At 39.3% G+C, this 17,070-nt stretch overlaps 1 protein-coding gene across 11 annotated transcripts in view; it reads left to right on the top strand.

Annotated features, from left to right (window-relative positions):
• Window positions 1-17,070, top strand: part of dtnba (dystrobrevin, beta a) — a 373,718-nt gene that overhangs the window by 181,118 nt on the left and 175,530 nt on the right. For 9 of the 11 annotated variants that reach the window (XM_043675957.1, XM_043675963.1, XM_043676010.1 and 6 more), the window contains one exon: window positions 11,746-11,835. The exons of the other annotated variants lie outside the window; for them this stretch is intronic. In XM_043675957.1, the coding sequence (XP_043531892.1) occupies window positions 11,746-11,835 (90 nt within the window). The remainder of the gene's footprint in view (window positions 1-11,745; window positions 11,836-17,070) is intronic. 11 annotated transcript variants of the gene reach the window in all.

Consider the following 17,070-nt stretch of genomic DNA (forward strand, 5'->3'; position numbering starts at 1 on the left):
TTCGACCGGTTAGCCAGTTTTCTATCCAACTGGCCAAATTTCCCTCTATCCCATGCCTCCTGACTTTTCACATAAGCCTACCATGGGGAACCTTATCAAATGCTTTACTAAAATCCATGTACACTACATCCACTGCTCTACCCTCATCTACATGCTTGGTCACCTCCTCAAAGAATTCAATAAGACTTGTAAGGCAAAACCTACCCTTCACATATCCGTGCTGGCTGTCCCTAATCAAGCAGTGTCTTTCCAGATACTCATAAATCCTATCCCTCAGTACCCTTTCCATTACTTTGCCTACCACCGAAGTAAGACTAACCGGCCTGTAATTCCCAGGGTAATCCCTATTTCCTTTTTTGAACAGGGGCACAACACTCGCCACTCTCCAGTCCCCTGGTACCACCCCCGTTGACAGTGAAGACGAAAAGATAATTGCCAACGGCTCTGCAATTTCCTCTCTTGCTTCCCACATAATCCTAGGATATATCCCGTCAGGCCCAGGGGATTTGTCTATCCTCAAGTTTTTCAAAATGTCCAACACATCTTCCTTCCTAACAAATATCTCCTCTAGCTTACCTGTCCGTTTCATACTCTCCTCTTCAACAATATAGTCCCTCTCATTTGTAAATACTGAAGAAAAGTACTCATTCAAGACCTCTCCTATCTCTTCCGACTCAATGCACAGTCTTCCACTACAGTCCTTGATTGGACCTACCCTCGTTCTCGTCATTCTCATGTTTCTCACATACGCATAAAAGGCCTTGGGGTTATCCTTGATCCTACCCGCCAAAGATTTTTCATGCCCTCTCTTAGCTCTCCTAATCCCTTTCTTCAGCTCCCTCCTGGCTATCCTGTATCCCTCCAACGCTCTGTCTGAACCTTGTTTCCTCAACCTTATGTAAGCCTCCTTCTTCCTCTTTACTAGACATTCAACCTCCCTCGTCAACCAAGGTTCCATCTCTTTCCTGCCTGACAGGTACATACATATCAAGGACACGTCGTATCTGTTCCTTGAAAATCAATGACATCCTTCCCTGACAGTTTATGCTCGCAACTTATGCTCCTCAGATCCTGTATTGCAGCGTCGTATTTACCCTTCCCCCAATTGTAAAACCTACTCTGTTGCACGCACCTATCTCTCTCCATAACCAAGGTGAAAGTCAGAGAATTGTGGTCACCATCACCAAAATGCTCACCCACTAACAAATCCATCACTTGTCCCGGTTTGTTACCGAGTACCAAATCCAATATGGCCTCCCCTCTAACCGGACAATCTACATACTGAGTTAGAAAAGCTTCCTGGACACACTGCACAAACACCGCCCCGTCCAATCTACTTGATCTAAAGAGCTTCCAATCAGTATTTGGGAAGTTGAAATCGCCCATGACTACTACCCTGTGGCTTCTGCACCTTTCCAAAATCTGTTTCCCAATCTGTTTCTCCACATCTCTGCTGCTATTGGGGGGCCTATAGTAAACACCCAACAAGGTGACTGCTCCTTTCCTATTTCTGACTTCAGCCCATACTACCTCCAAAGGCAGATCCCCTTCGAACTACCTTTCTGCAGCCATTATACCAATTCTAATTAGCAACGCCACACCCCTCTTTTTACCACCCTCCCTAATCTTACTGAAACATCTGTAACCAGGAACCTCCAACAACCATTCCTGTCCCTCTTCTATCCACGTTTCCAAAATTGTTGTTGGGATTATTGGTGAGTCTTTGGATATCATCTTACTGTTCATGAAATGTTTAACTATGGCTCAACAGTTCAAATGGCCTACTGCTCCTAGTTCTTATGTTGTTATATCTTCTTGTTAAAACAATGGACCAACCATACTAAGCATCCTCCATGAAGGACACTCCAGACATGAAAGGGCCTTTGACAGAGAAATGAGATACACATTAATCAAGGTGAACAGTCCTCAAGCCAAAAATCTGTTGATCTTTCAGGTCCAAAAGCAACACCGCTGTAAAACTTTTAAAATTTTGCACATCGCCTGGAATGTGATGGTGGAGATAGAGGCTGGTTGAAGTGGTTGATAGGTATTATAAAGCAGGGCAAACTGCACACTTCAGTGATCAGTTCTAGAAGAACATGACTCTGAGAAATTAAATGCTGCCTTGGATCTGACATGACCTTTTGCTTAAATATAAATGTTCCCCTTAGTTTCTCCATCTCCATCAATTTCCAATATCCTGTGCAACTGAACTTTCATTCCTTTAAAATGTCAACCATTTTTAATGAAAATAGCACCTGTCAAACTAGAACTTTAACACGGTCTCTTAATTCTGGGTATATGGAACTCATATTCATCTTTACCTTTCAAAGAGCCTTGATGCAATCTGTCATGCATGGGGTCTTAATTGGAATCAGTTCTTGCTCGCTACCACTCTGAGCCTGCTTAGCTTTATTTTGCACAGTCTCAATGCAACCTTAAGTCTGTATTTGTCCCCAATGGCCTCATCTCAGTGACTGCAGTCCTTCCATGATTTATCAGCAACAGCTGTCAGGCTGTGTTATATTTAATAGATCCGCCCCCCAACGCATACATACACATACACACACACACACACCATATAAACATGTTTCTAGTTTCCTGCACTAAATAGAAATTGTTTTCAAAGAAATATTCCACGCACAAATACCCATTTCCCAAACCTATCAAAATCGTCAGCACCCTATTTATATGATCTAGATTTTCAGCTACCATGCTCGTTTTAATTATCTTCAATCATCATCAGAATAATTATTAACAGTCTATTATAAATATACTATGAAGCTTAATGCATCAGGTTCATTGTCTATCAGTCAGCTCTCTATGCTGCTGTTGTGGGATGAAAACCAATGTCAGTTTATTCAGGTAAATCAAGTACCATCAAGTACTTCACCAAATAATTGGTTGAATTTCCTTTGATGCTGTGTTCTGTGGTGTTTCTTTTTATAATAAATCATTGTGTTCATTGCTTTTTCTTCTGGTATTCACATTCAAATTCTGCTCAGCCTGTTTCTACCCTGCAGTAATTGAGATGCTGCTATATTTGTAAGGAGGCAGAATCCTGAAATATTTGGATAAGTTTATGAAGCAACTGACACAGTGCTAAAAGGAAACACAGTTTTTCTTACGTTGATTTTGATTCTGTGCAATCTTCTCCAAACAGTGACTGTAACTGCATTAGTAATCACAGTCGGTGTCGGAATGCATATCTCGCATATGCCCCAGCAATAATATCAATCTGTTCATGTGATTGTGTTGTGTCATTTTCAGGCTTGAGTGAGTACTATTACAAACCTGCCTCTTTAATTAATGTTCATATTTTGGCTTATGTATGCATAATTTGTTTAGTTCAATAGCATGCGCAATGATATTTTGGAATACTGTATTGTATGAGACGTACATGGTGTAAAATTGAATGTCAGATTTTTTTGTTTTAAATTTTAAAAGTAAAAACTGCGAGAAAAAGATAGTCTGACTCTAATCTGAACCGATAATTCAACATGCATGTCACAATTTGATTCAACTTTGCAACTTGATTCAACACATTTTTGGTTGAAAACTCAATTTCTGAATTCTAACATCAAGGCGCTGGCGCTGGGCATTGTTTTGGTAGGTGTCGAATATCCATGTTATTGTAAGTATTTTCATCATTCTAGCCTCTCAATAACATTTCCACTTCACATATCACCCTTTTTTGATGTGCAATAAGCCAATGTCTTTTAAAACCTCAGTTGAAATTAATTAGGTTGCAAGACCTAACACCACAGTGAGGTAGGTACTCAGGTCACACAGGATTTGAATTTCCAAAAGTGAAAGGACATTGCTTGATTTAAACTGTTGTTTAAATGATAATTCTGAGCCTGGTTGGAGATATGAGACTTCTGTGCTTGTGCTTAGTCTCCAAACTCTCCTTGCTGAAAATCTAAAAGGAGGGCCAGACAACTTGGGAAATCACATGAAAATGGTGTTCCAAACAAGAAGCTCTGCAATGAAACAGAAAATGCTGGTAATTTTAACAGGTCAGGCAACATCAGAGTAGAAAGAAACAGTCCTTTATCAGAAATTCCAAACTTTGAATTAAATAATTTAACTATTTGTTTTCCTTAGTATTTTTAGAAAGCATTTATTCATATTTTCAAAAAATATGAGGAATATTAATTTTGCAAAAAATATAATGAATGGTTCGGGAAATCCCTTGGAAGTAAATATCTGAGAGTAAATGCAAGGTTCTCTAATCAGATAGTACTATCAAATATGAGAAGGTTCCTTGAGAAGTTTATTGTAATTATCAGAGCTAATAAACTAAAAGGTTTTAGATTAAAGAATATGGACTTGAAATCACCAGAGGCATCCATTTTATTTTTATAGTCTGTTGAAAATTATTTTATGATTTTTGCTGTCAATATCTCTGTAGAAGCCGCTGCCCATAGAGAAATAGAAGATGATGCTTTTCATTCAATCACAAAAACTTACCAATGACAGTAACAGCATAACTTCAAGACACAGAGGTCCTATTAATAGATTAGTAATCAAAAGGAATATGATAGTTTGAGAATTTGAATGTAGTTTTTTTAAAATCTGCAAATAACAAAAACTGGTCTTAGTGCAAATAAAACATGAAGCTGTTGAGATGTCACTAAAAACCAAACACGTTAAAATCAGAGAAGGACTTCCATTTATACACTGTTCATCAAAAACTGAGAACATCCCATCATTCTGTCAAATCAGTTTGATCCTATTGAAATTTGGTCACTATTGGAATAAAGAAAAGGCTTTTGCCAATTTGCCTACAGCAAGGTCCCACAAATACCACTGTGAGAATTGCTAAATAATCTAATTTAAATGATTTTGATTAATGGATAAATATAATTCAGCAGACTCTTAAATATGTACCTTACCTTTAAAAAGTTCACCTTTACGTGCTTTATGTCTTTGGGTGTGTTGCGACCCTGCCAACCAGTTAACCTGCAAGCTGCATACATGTAGAAATCAACTGATTTGCTGTAACATCTGCTTCATACCTTGTAATGTGTTTCACTGTTTTAAATAAACTAACCCATCGAGTTAATCAATCTCTAATGAACATTTGATCATTAGAACGTTATCATTAACGTCGCACGGTGATCATTGGTGGAAAACTTTGTGCTGATGAGGTCTTTTGCATTTGACAGTCAGTGAGCAACTGAATCAGAATCAATAAAACAGATGGTTGGGGGAGTTAAACCATGTTAGAATGCATGAAAAAATCCTTAATATGAGTGTTTGCTACAATGTGAGTGAGTGTTGGAATTCTAACCTTATGGTAAGAAGAAAAATCACTACCAAGAGACCAATTTAAATGTACTTGAGGAAGACAAGTGATTGTGATGTGCCCAGACTGATATCAAGCAAGGGAAAATCAAAGGTTTAGTGTCTGAATGTTTGCACAATTCCCTGGTTTACATTGGGATACACCGTTCTTCCAAACAGAACTTCACATCTTTAAATGATATTTATAAAAGTTATGGTATCTAGATTTGGGTCAGTTTAATGCAGTAAAGCAAAACATTAAGAGTTGCTCAGAAATTGGGAGTGAACATCTACACAGGCTTAACAGAATAAGATTACTAACTGATCAACTAAACATCCCTAAAAGCTGTAGAGTTACAGATTAGAGCATAGGAGGCTGCCACTTGGCCCTGTCTATGCTGTCTCTATGCAGGAGCAATTTATCTCGCCTCACATTTTGCCTTCTCTCCTTAGCTCTGTGCACTGTTTTCCTCCTCTTTCTCTGTCCTTTTTCAATCCTTGCTAGAAATTCAAACAACTCGAGTATGAGTATCATTTCATTTTACACAGTCATGCTCATGTTACACTGTGCCCTTTAAGTTAAATTTGTGTGTAGAATGTATTTACTTTATTCTCTCATGGTCATAGAGCTGTACACCATGGAAACAGACCCTTCAGTCCAACTCATCCAGATATCCTAACCTAATCTGATCCCATTTACCAGCATTTGGCCCATATCCCTCCAAATCCTTCCTGTACATATACCCATCCAGATGCCTTTTAAATGTTGTAATTGTACTAGCCTCTACCATTTTGGCAGCTCATTCCACACACACACCATCCTCTGCATGAAAAAGTTGTGCCTCAAGTCCTTGTTAATCTTTCCCCCTCACCTTAAACCTATGCCCTCGAGTTCTGGACTCCCACACCCCAAAGACCTTGTCTATTTATCTTATTCATGCCCCTCATGATTTTGTAAGCCTCTATAAAGTCACCCCTTAGCCTCCGAGGTTCCAAGAAAAACAGCCCCATCCTAGTCAACCTCTCCCTATAGCTCAAACCCTCCAACCCTGGCCACACCCTTGTAAATCTTTTCTGAACCCTTCAAGTTTAACAGCGTCTTGTCTAAAGGAGGGAGATCAGAATTGCATGCAGTATTCCAAAAGCGGCCTAACCAATGTCCTGTACAGGCACAACTTGACCTCCCTACTCCTGTACTCAGGGACCTCTCAGATTAAAATTCCATATTAATCAGCTCAGATGCATGTCACTTAGACAGAAGCCTACAAAATCCATAGACCATTATATGAGTAGATACAGAAAATATTGCTTATTGTGATTTTTCTGATAGGAAGTTGGAAAACAGAATTGAAATATTGGCTACAACCATCCCCATAGATGTTTTCCAGATGAATTTGCTTGACAAATTAGAGACTTTTGGCATTAAAGAGCTATTGAAGATTGGAAGAATTCCACCCATGGCAGAAATGTCTATCATGAGGACATAATTTTAAGGTGATTGGAGGATGGTTAAGGGGAGATGTCAGAGGTAGAACATAGAACAATACAGCACAGAACAGGCCCTTCGGCCCACGATGTTGTGCCGAACATTTGTCCTAGCTTAAGCACCCATCCATGTACCTATCCAATTGCCACTTAAAGTTCGCTAATGATTCTGACTCAACCACTCCCACAGGCAGCGCATTCCATGCCCCCACCACTCTCTAGGTAAAGAACCCACCCCTGACATCTCCCCTATACCTTCCACCCTTCACCTTAAATTTATGTCCCCTTGTAACACTCTGTTGCACCCAGGGAAAAAGTTTCTGACTGTCTACTCTATCTATTCCTCTGATCATCTTATAAACCTCGATCAAGTCACCCCTCATCCTTCGCCGTTCCAACGAGAAAAAGTCTAGCACTCTCAACCTATCCTCGTACGACCTATTCTCCATTCCAGGCAACATCCTGGTAAATCTTCTCTGCACCCCCTCCAAAGCTTCCACATCTTTCCTAAAGTGAGGCGACCAGAACTGCACACAGTACTCCAAATGTGGCCTAAACAAAGTCCTGTACAGCTGCAACATCACTTCACGACTCTTGAATTCAATCCCTCTGCTAATGAACGATAATACTCCATAGGCCTTCTTACAAACTCTATCCACCTGAGTGGCAACCTTCAAAGATCTATGTACATAGACCCCAAGATCCCTCTGTTCCTCCACCTGACTAAGAACCCTACCATTAACCCTGTATTCCACATTCTTATTGTGTTAAGTATCTGGTCAGTGTTTCTTTGTTAAACTAATTCTATCAGGTTGACTGGGGAGTTAGCATAGTTCATTAAATCATTAACATTTGTATTGACCCTAGGATAATTATAAAAAAGGAAGGCTTGGGTTTGGTATCGAAGTCCTGAACTGTGAAAAGGCTACTTTTACTATAATAACCAGGGAAAGAGTGGAGCCCATTCAGGACAATCGAGGCAATCTGTGTGTGGACATGGAAGGTCTGGGAAAAGTTCTCAAAAAATATTTTGCATTTGTCTTCACAATGGAAAAGGACAACACATGTATAGACATCAGGGTGGAGGACTGTGAAATGTTGGAAGAAATTAGCGTATAGAGAGAGGAGATACTACCAGATTTCATTGCCCTAAAAGTGGATTAACCTGCAGGCTCAGGTGAGATGTATCCCAGGCTGTTGAGGGAGGCAAGGGAGAAGATATTAAGGGCACTGCCAGTAAATTTCAAACCCTCTCTGGTCACAAGTGGAACACTCTCAACATTGTCCGTTATAAAAGCAAAAGGAAGGGACAGACCAGGAAATTACAGGCCAGTCCGCCTATCCTTATGATGGGGAAGTTATCAGAAAGAATGCTAAAAGATTGAAAATATATATACTTGGAGAAATACAGATTAATCAGGGATAATCATCATAGGTTTGTTAAAGGAATATTCTGTTTGAGAAATTTGATTTAATTATTTGAGGAGGTAGCCAGGAGTGTTGATGATGGTATTGCATTTGATGTGATCAACATGGATTTTAGTAAAGCTTTTGATGAGATCGCTCATGGTAGTCTGGTCAAGTAAGTAAGAGCACGTAGATTCCAAGACAAAATGGCATGCGGGATCTAAAATTGCCTGAGAGACAGGAAGCAGTGGGTGATGTCGAGGCATATTTCTGTGACTAGAAGTCTTTTTCCATGAGATTCTACAGAAAGTTGATTCCTGTTCACTTACTAATTGTGTTCTATAATAATGATTTGGACGTAAGTGTGATGGTGTGATCAAGAAGTTCACCTTGCAGACAATACAAACATAGGAAAGGTGGTAATAGTGAGGTGGATCACCATGAATTGCGGAGGATATTGACAGGCTGGTCAGTTGGTCAGAGACATGGCAAATAAAATTCAACCTAGAAAAGTGTGAGGTAATGTATTTGAGACAAATCAATGGATTGAACCATGAATGGTAGAACCCCGGAAAATACTGAAGATCAGAGGCACCTTGATGTTTATACCCACAAATCCCTGCAGGACAGATAGGTAAGCTGATTAAGAAGGAATATGAGATCCTTGCTTTTATAAGTCAAGGCACAGATTTCAAGAGCAGGGAGGTATGCTGGAACAGTATAAAAGTGCTGACTGGGCCACCGTTGGAGAGTGCAGTTCCTGTCAGCACAATATAGGAAGAGTGTGATTGCACTAGCGAGAGTGCAGAGGAGATTTACCAAGATGCTGCATGGATTGGAAGGTCTGAGCTAAGAGGAAAGATTGGAAGGCTGAGGCTGTGTTCCTCAGAGCAGCAAATGTTGAGAGGGGACCAGATAATGTCTGTAAGATTATGAAGGGCATAGATAGCGTGGATAGGAAGGCACTTTTTTCATTTGTAGAAGGGTCAAATAATCATGAGGAATAGATTTAAGATAAGAGGTGGAGGGCTAAGAGGACAATTGAGGAGAATTTTATTTTTCACTGAGAAGGATGGGGGTCTGGAACTCACTGCCTAGAAGAGTGGTTGAGTCAGGAATTCTTGTAACATTTGGACTGCATTTAGGTATTCACTTGCATTGCAATCGCCTGCAGGGATATGGACCAAGAGCTGGAAAATGGGATTAGGGTAATCAAGAAAAGACCGTTGGCGTCGAGGTAAGTTCTTAAATATCAATCACTTACCTTCCCGACTAGCTCTGCGCTCCAACTTCACTTCCGCCCAGCTCGCGCCGCTCTCTGCTGTGAAAAGACCGTTGGCGTCGAGGTAAGTTCTTAAATATCAATCACTTACCTTCCCGACTAGCTCTGCGCTCCAACTTCACTTCCGCCCAGCTCGCGCCGCTCTCTGCTGTGAAAAGACCGTTGGCGTCGAGGTAAGTTCTTAAATATCAATCACTTACCTTCCCGACTAGCTCTGCGCTCCAACTTCACTTCCGCCCAGCTCGCGCCGCTCTCTGCTGTGAAAAGACCGTTGGCGTCGAGGTAAGTTCTTAAATATCAATCACTTACCTTCCTGACTAGCTCTGCGCTCCAACTTCACTTCCGCCCAGCTCGCGCCGTTCTCTGCTGTGAAAAAAAAGATAGGTTCTTTATGCAGAGAGTGGTGGGTGTGTGAAATGCACTGTCAGCAATGGTCATAGAGTCAGATACATTAAGGACATTTAAGTGACCCTTGGATGGGCACAAGGAAAATAGTACAATGAAGGGTATGTAGGTTGGTCTGATCTTAGAGTAGGATAAAAGGCTGGCACAACATAGAGGGCTGAAGAGCCTGCACTGTGCTGTTGTATATTCTATGTGGATGAAAGTATGATATGGTCCTCATAGGTCAATGAAGCCGGGTACATTCATTGCATCCGGCACCCCCAGCAGTACATCTAATGAGTTATTAAAATGTTTTATTTATTAATAATATCTTTATAAAATTAACTTATTCACTAAACTAGGCAGCATTAATGTGTGTTACTATATTTATGTCACATTTTGAAATGGAGGTCACCCAAACTGAGGGTTCAGGTTTTATATTCAGGAGAAAGGTTAACTCCCATATTAGGAGTGATTTTTGCAGGCTTATGCAGTGTCCGTTACAGTACAGAGATTGGTTTCCAGTGACAACGTTAAAGACAAAGATTTAAGTTGATCGACAAAAGAATTAGAGCCAAGATGCACAGAAGAGAATTATGTAACAAATTCTTAATAGCTGGAATGAATTACCTGAAAGTGTAGTAGAAGCAGATTCAGTGAACCTTTCCAAAGGGAATTGTTTGATTATCTCTAGAAGTAAACAATGAATACAGGGATATAGAAAATGAGCAAGGGCCGGTTACCTTTACCAAAGAGGCAGCACACGAAATGGGCCAAGCGGCCTCCTGTGATGTACAATTCCAATGTTGCACAAAATCCCAGTGTGTTTGTTTGATTGAGACAATGCTCTGGCTCCCTATTAGTTAGTCTGACTGAAATCTTACACAGATTGATGCTTTTATGACACAACTTCTGATATACAAACATATTGAGGGAATCTCGGACACACACACATACCTGTTTAAAAGAAGTAATCATACATACTTCAGAATGAAAAAATCAGACTCTCTAAGCCAATGAGAAACATCAATTAACGGATGAAACCTCATGTTGAACTGATGAGTCATTGATATTGAACAACTATTAAAGAGACTATTTGTTGACTTGTCACATCTTTCACTAATCAATAATGTATTGATGATCTTAAGGCTGTATGTACTTCCTCTGTCAATTTCTACCATTATAAATTCCAATGTTGTTTTATATAGGAAAATATTTAGCTCAGCTTGTCACACTAGAATCGCACCCTTGCGCTCAGGGAAATAGAGCAGTCTAATCACAGGTGGGAGAGAGGAATTAGGGGTCAAAAACAGACAGGCAGATTCTGTTAGAAATACAGATGACATAATTTATAAACGCACAGATAAAATAAGGACAGTGTGTGTGAATTTTGAAATGGAACTCAAATTAAGATATGATGAGGCATTATATGAAAGTGTTTGTTCCGGTTTTATGGAAAATTGTTTACATTAAATATCCAATGTTGTCTGAAGTCTGTCAACATCAAAATGTTCAGTAATCCTTTGGATGATTATTTACTGATAAAACAATCTATGATAACTTTAAATTTCTGATTTGGAAGAACCATATAAGAGAGCCACTTAATGATTATCTACTGATAAGACAGTATTATAACTTTAAAATTTCTTATGTGAAAGAACCGTATAATAGAGCCACTTAACCTTGTCGAGTACAGTAGAAGTCAAGCTGAAATCTTTTAGCACAGACATAATGTACAGGCAACAGCTGACGTTTTGGTTCTTTTGTTGATTGGAGCTGTCTTAATGATTTTATTTTACTGCATTGTGCTTGTTTTGTTATTCAAGAATGTAAATCATGTGCTTTTATTTTATTTCTTCAGTTCTACTTTTTACTTTATTTACCTCCATTGTCACTAGGTTACAGTACGGCATGGAAACAGCCAATCGGCTTGCTGATGAGCACGATCTGATAGCAGTCTATGTGAGCCGACTGCAGAATGACACACGGTCAGTGTTTGTTGAGTTCCACATAGAGCTATGCTTGGGAAATAAACCTCTGAATGCTTTTAAAACATTATCTGTCCTCTTGGAATGACTGGAATGCCATAATCAAGGTGGGGTTGGGTGGAGTGGGGAGGGTTGGTCTTGAAAGTTCTGGGGACTGTTGCATTCCTGATTAAGATTTCACAGCATGATAGTGCTACAGGTCTCTTCACAGAGCAGAGGAAGTTCGTTCACCCCAAAGTACTACTTTTTTTTGGTTTTGGTACATAAGCAGCGTACTGCTTGATAATTCCAGTTAGAACAGAGGTCTCGTTTTTGAGTGCAGTTGCTCCGGGTGCACAAGACCTTGATGTTTGCTTGCATTGCTCTAGAATCCCTGCCGATCAATAGCAATACTTACTGATCAGACTGGCGAGCTTCTGTGAACAGCGCCTGAAAGTTGTCCTTCACTGAGCAGGGCATTCACACATTATTCTTGTTTGATACTCTAAGAATGTCACTCAACAAAAAGATAATTCAGTCAGGGAGCTGTTGCAATGGATGTGTTTTTCAGTCCAACTCATTGGTGGTACTGAATTGTTCTGGGATCAGTAAATGAGCATCAGTGTTAATTGTAATTAGGTATTTAATCTTATCCTTCAGCCTATGATGGATATTAATGGGTGTGGTTTAGAAGGATTCTCAGACAGTTCTCTTATTGACCAAGTCATTGATAAGCCATTCTTTTAGCTTGAATGTAAAGTGCATTGAGTTTAAATAATGTTCACTCCTTTATATATAAGGCAAACTGCAAGAGCAAATAACTACAAATAAATGTCAGTTTTCTTCAAAAGATTTTCCTTCACCGTTTAAATGCCTTGGCTTTATTTTTCAATCTGCTTACAGTTTTCCAGTTTTGAAGTCAAAGCTTTGAGGGGTATTGTACAGAGTGTGCGCTTACCAGTGTCTCTCCCACCCAATGGGAACATTAGATGTGATGCTGAATGTTTGTTACACTTATTTCTCAACAGCAAGGTTCAAGTCAGGTTCATTAAACACTAATTTACAGGCTTTGTGGAAAATGATGCTTTGGTGTAATCCAACTGTACATATTTTAATTCTACATCCCAGTTCAAATGTAACACTGCTTGGAGAATGAAAAGGAATGACAATTTCCTGCCTTATAGTTAATTTTATGACAAGTCTTTATTCCTGGCTCCAGTTGTTAAACTAAAGAAAATATACTTAAACTTCAGTGTCAAACTGTACATTAATGGTGAACTAATCTCATTGTGCAGCCTGACATCTATACTTAACACAAAATTTACTTTCACACAACTGCAATTTATGATCTTGATTGCAGCAATCAACAGATCATATAGAATGTTGAATTGTGTAATCATCAAAGTGGAACATAAATATGAGGAAAAAGAGTACTTCATTGTACTTTTTGTCTGAGGGAATGGTTGTGAAAGCACTAATTTTAAAGATACATAATAGAACACAGAACAGTACAGCATAGGAACAGACCCTTCGGCCCTCAATGTTGTGCTGAACATGCCACCAAATTAAATGAATCCCTTTTGCTTGCCCTTGGTCCATATCCCTCCATTCCTTGCATATTCATGTGCTTATCTAAAAGTCCCTTAAATGCCTTCATTGTATATCCCTCCACCACCACCCTTGACAGTGTGATCCACACTCTCTCCAATCTGTGTAAAAAACTTAGAATATTACAGCGCAGTACAGGCCCTTCAGCCCTCAGTGTTGCACCGACCTGTGGAACCAATCTGAAGCCCATCTAACCTACACTATTCCATTTTCATCCATATGTTTATCCAATGACCATTTAAATGCCCTGGAAGTTGGCGAGTCTACTACTGTTGCATGCAGTGCATTCCATTTCTTTATTTAAGAAAGGTTGGAAATGCAAGTCATGCAGTTTGGAAAAAGTTCACTAGATTAATACCTGGAATGAGCTAGTTGTCCTATGAAAAAAGGTTGAACAGGTTAGACTTTATACTTCAACATCTCAGAAGAGTAAGAAATAACTTGATTGAGACATAGAAGGTCCTGAGGGGATTTCACCAGTTGGATGTGGAAAGGATATTTCTTCTTGTGGGAATATCTATAACTAGGGGTCACAGTTTAATAAAAAGGAGTCAACCATTTAAATCAGATAAGATACTCTTTCTCAAAGAGGATCTTTGTAATTATTTCTCAAAAGGATAGTGAAAGCAGAGTCTTTTTAAGGCAGAGTCAGTTGGCTTTTTGATAACCAAAAGGGGTGAAAGATTATTGGAGGAAGCCAGGAATAAGCAATAATCAGATCAGGGTCTAGATTAGAGTGGTGCTGTTCCAAGGCCCCAAAGGAGCCTTCCACATCCATCAGATTTTCACTTTCCCCCGGCCACTAATAATCATATCAGCCAGTGAGCATATTGAATGGTGGAGGGCAGGTGGAGTGGTGGAGGAGGGGTGGTGGAGGGATGGTGGAGGGGAGGTAGAGTGGTGGTAAATGTACACATAGGTGGACATGTGAGTGTGACAATGTTACCTGTGGGGAAAAAAGCTTGGCAGGAGATGTATAAGGTCATGGTTTTGAAAGAGATATTCTGAAGTTGCTTTAAGCAACCCCAAACCTGATAAAGTGTCATAGTTTTTGGGTCAAGATTCAGGCAGTGTAGCACATGGTGCATTTGTCACCATTGGCACCATTTCTCCCTTCTGGTGGTCTAAGTAATTATGCCTGACTTCTTAATGTGTGACCATCGCTATCATGTGATAAACTGACTTTGTTTATTTAAGACCAGTGCCTCATCTTGTTAATGCTACTAATAATTAAATAGGGTCTTCAATTCAGCGTAGAGAGGACAATTGGTGCGAACACTATATCCCATTGATTGGTAACCAGAATCCAATATAACTGCACTCTGGCTAGACCACACTTGGAATAGTCTACTTACATGATTGATTGTTCATGCATTGGAGTTCTGACGTATCAGATTACGTTAGAGAAATGTTGACATTTTGTCCAAACTATGGTAGTTTTGCAGAGATATGAAAGATGGTCATGGAAATAGAAAGAATAAACCTCAAATATTATTTTAAAGTGAATTGCAGAATTAAACAAAACCATCGCTGCTGATATCCAAACCAAATATTTAATAGCTTTTAACCTGACTTTAAATTCCACATTAATCTTAGTAATAACATACTTTTCAAATTCACAGTACTACCTTGTGAGAAATCATCATACAAGTTGGAAATGACGGAGACTTTCCTATATTGGTAAATATAAAACAGTGAGGGATCAGATTTTAGTTGAACATTGCCTATTGTCAGGGCAACAGTTCATACTTAAAAATACCACCTTCTCAAAACACTAAACAGATTATAAACAGAGTCATTGAGTTTCCATAGTTTCTCTCCTGCATCACTTTATTTCTGAATTTTGTCTAAAGAAATACTTGCAAAAATGTCCCTGCTGTAAAACAGTTTTTATGTTTATTAACCAAACCCATGTGGCCCAAACAGCTACAATCACTTTTGGGAATATTTCTCTAAATCCACTCTAATCTTTGTACTGTTCAAAGTCCTCATCATTTCTACCGGCAAAGACCTTTCCCAGACAAATCCAACAAGATTGGCCATTCCTTATCCAGTGCATCGGAATAATTTCCAAATTCCTTTCATTTATTTAATTTTTTTTGTCCTTGAAAATTAGCAGCCATTAAAAGAAGCAATAATATCCTAGCTGGCTAAACTGCAGGTCCACACACTTTCCAACATAAAAAAAATGTCTTGCCATTTCTCAAAGTCCTGTTATCCTTGTGCCTTCTTCATACTTAACAGGAATGTTTCTCACTGGAGATTACATCTGTACTAATTAATTACAACTAAATAAGCTGACTTATTTCAGTTATTTTATAAAGAATCACCACTTCTGAGTGGTGTCAATGATAATTTTCATACTCCCTGACGTTAATTTGATCCCTGTTGCTGAGTGAATCCCGATAACACTTTAACCATCAATTCTATACTCTGTCTGAATATAACCACTATCAAACACTGCACAGTTAAATAAATTCCTAATTAAAATACTCATCACAGGACTAAAACTCCTTATGTCACAAATAATTCCTTCAGACAGATCCATATCATCATCATCCTCTGAAATCTGTCATGGGTCAATATGAGAACCCTGCTGTTCCATAAAGGACAATTAGCTGCGTAATAGCAATTGCAGACACACTTGAAGCATTTGTCAACTATTCCTTGGTATTCCTTGGGATCGTTCCCCTACTATTGCTCTCCAATTCTATCTTCTTCTGGTTTTATTTAAGTGCTTTCATCCTTATTCCTCTGACTGGAACTCATCTTTCAAACTGAAGCTTGTGTCCAATGTACCAACGATCTTGAAATACCACAATCAATACCTTCAATATCCTTTGTGAAACAACCAAATGACCCATTTTAGCATCAAGAGTGCTGAAAAGGACTGTTTCCCCAAGAGAATTTTCAAGACAGCAGATGTTTGCTCTAAAAGGGAGTCTGTTTCCAAGAATTGCACCCTAGCTGAGACCAAACCTGTTCATATGCAAAATCTTAGCAGAATCCAGTAATTTAAGTCCAAGTGCAGAATAAGGAATTTCTAATTTAAATTTCTGTATCTTTTGTGGAGTTTATTGAGGTCCATGATATATTTCTCCATTGATTTATGTTCCACCCTTCAAAATTCACAAAATCTGACCATCCTCCGTGAGAATTTAGTAGATCACTTTTCTGACAGATTTATAACTCTCAGAAAACCGATTTGGACAGGCAGGTCCTTCACCATATTTAGTTGACAGTCCATATTACAGAGGAGGAAGTGTTGGATGTCTTGAAACAGGTAAAGGTGGATAAATCCCCAGGACCTGATCAGGTGGGAAGCAAGGGAAGTGATTGCTGGGCCCCTTGCTGAGATATTTGTATCATCGCTAGTCACAGGTGAGGTGCCGGGAGACTGGAGGTTGGCTAACATGGTGCCGCTGTTTAAGAAGAGTGGTAAGGACAAGCCAGGGAACTATAGACCAGTGAGCCTGACATCAGTGGTGGGCAAGTTGTTGGAGGGAATCCTGAGGGACAGGATGTACATGTATTTGGAAAGGCAAGGATTGATTAGGGATAGTCAACATGGCTTTGTGCATGGGAAATCATGTTTCACAAACTTGATTGAGTTTTTTGAAGAAGTAACAAAGAGGATTGATGAGGGCA

The sequence above is a fragment of the Chiloscyllium plagiosum genome, chromosome 3 (genome assembly GCF_004010195.1).
Source record: "Chiloscyllium plagiosum isolate BGI_BamShark_2017 chromosome 3, ASM401019v2, whole genome shotgun sequence".
Taxonomy (NCBI): Eukaryota; Metazoa; Chordata; class Chondrichthyes; order Orectolobiformes; family Hemiscylliidae; genus Chiloscyllium; species Chiloscyllium plagiosum.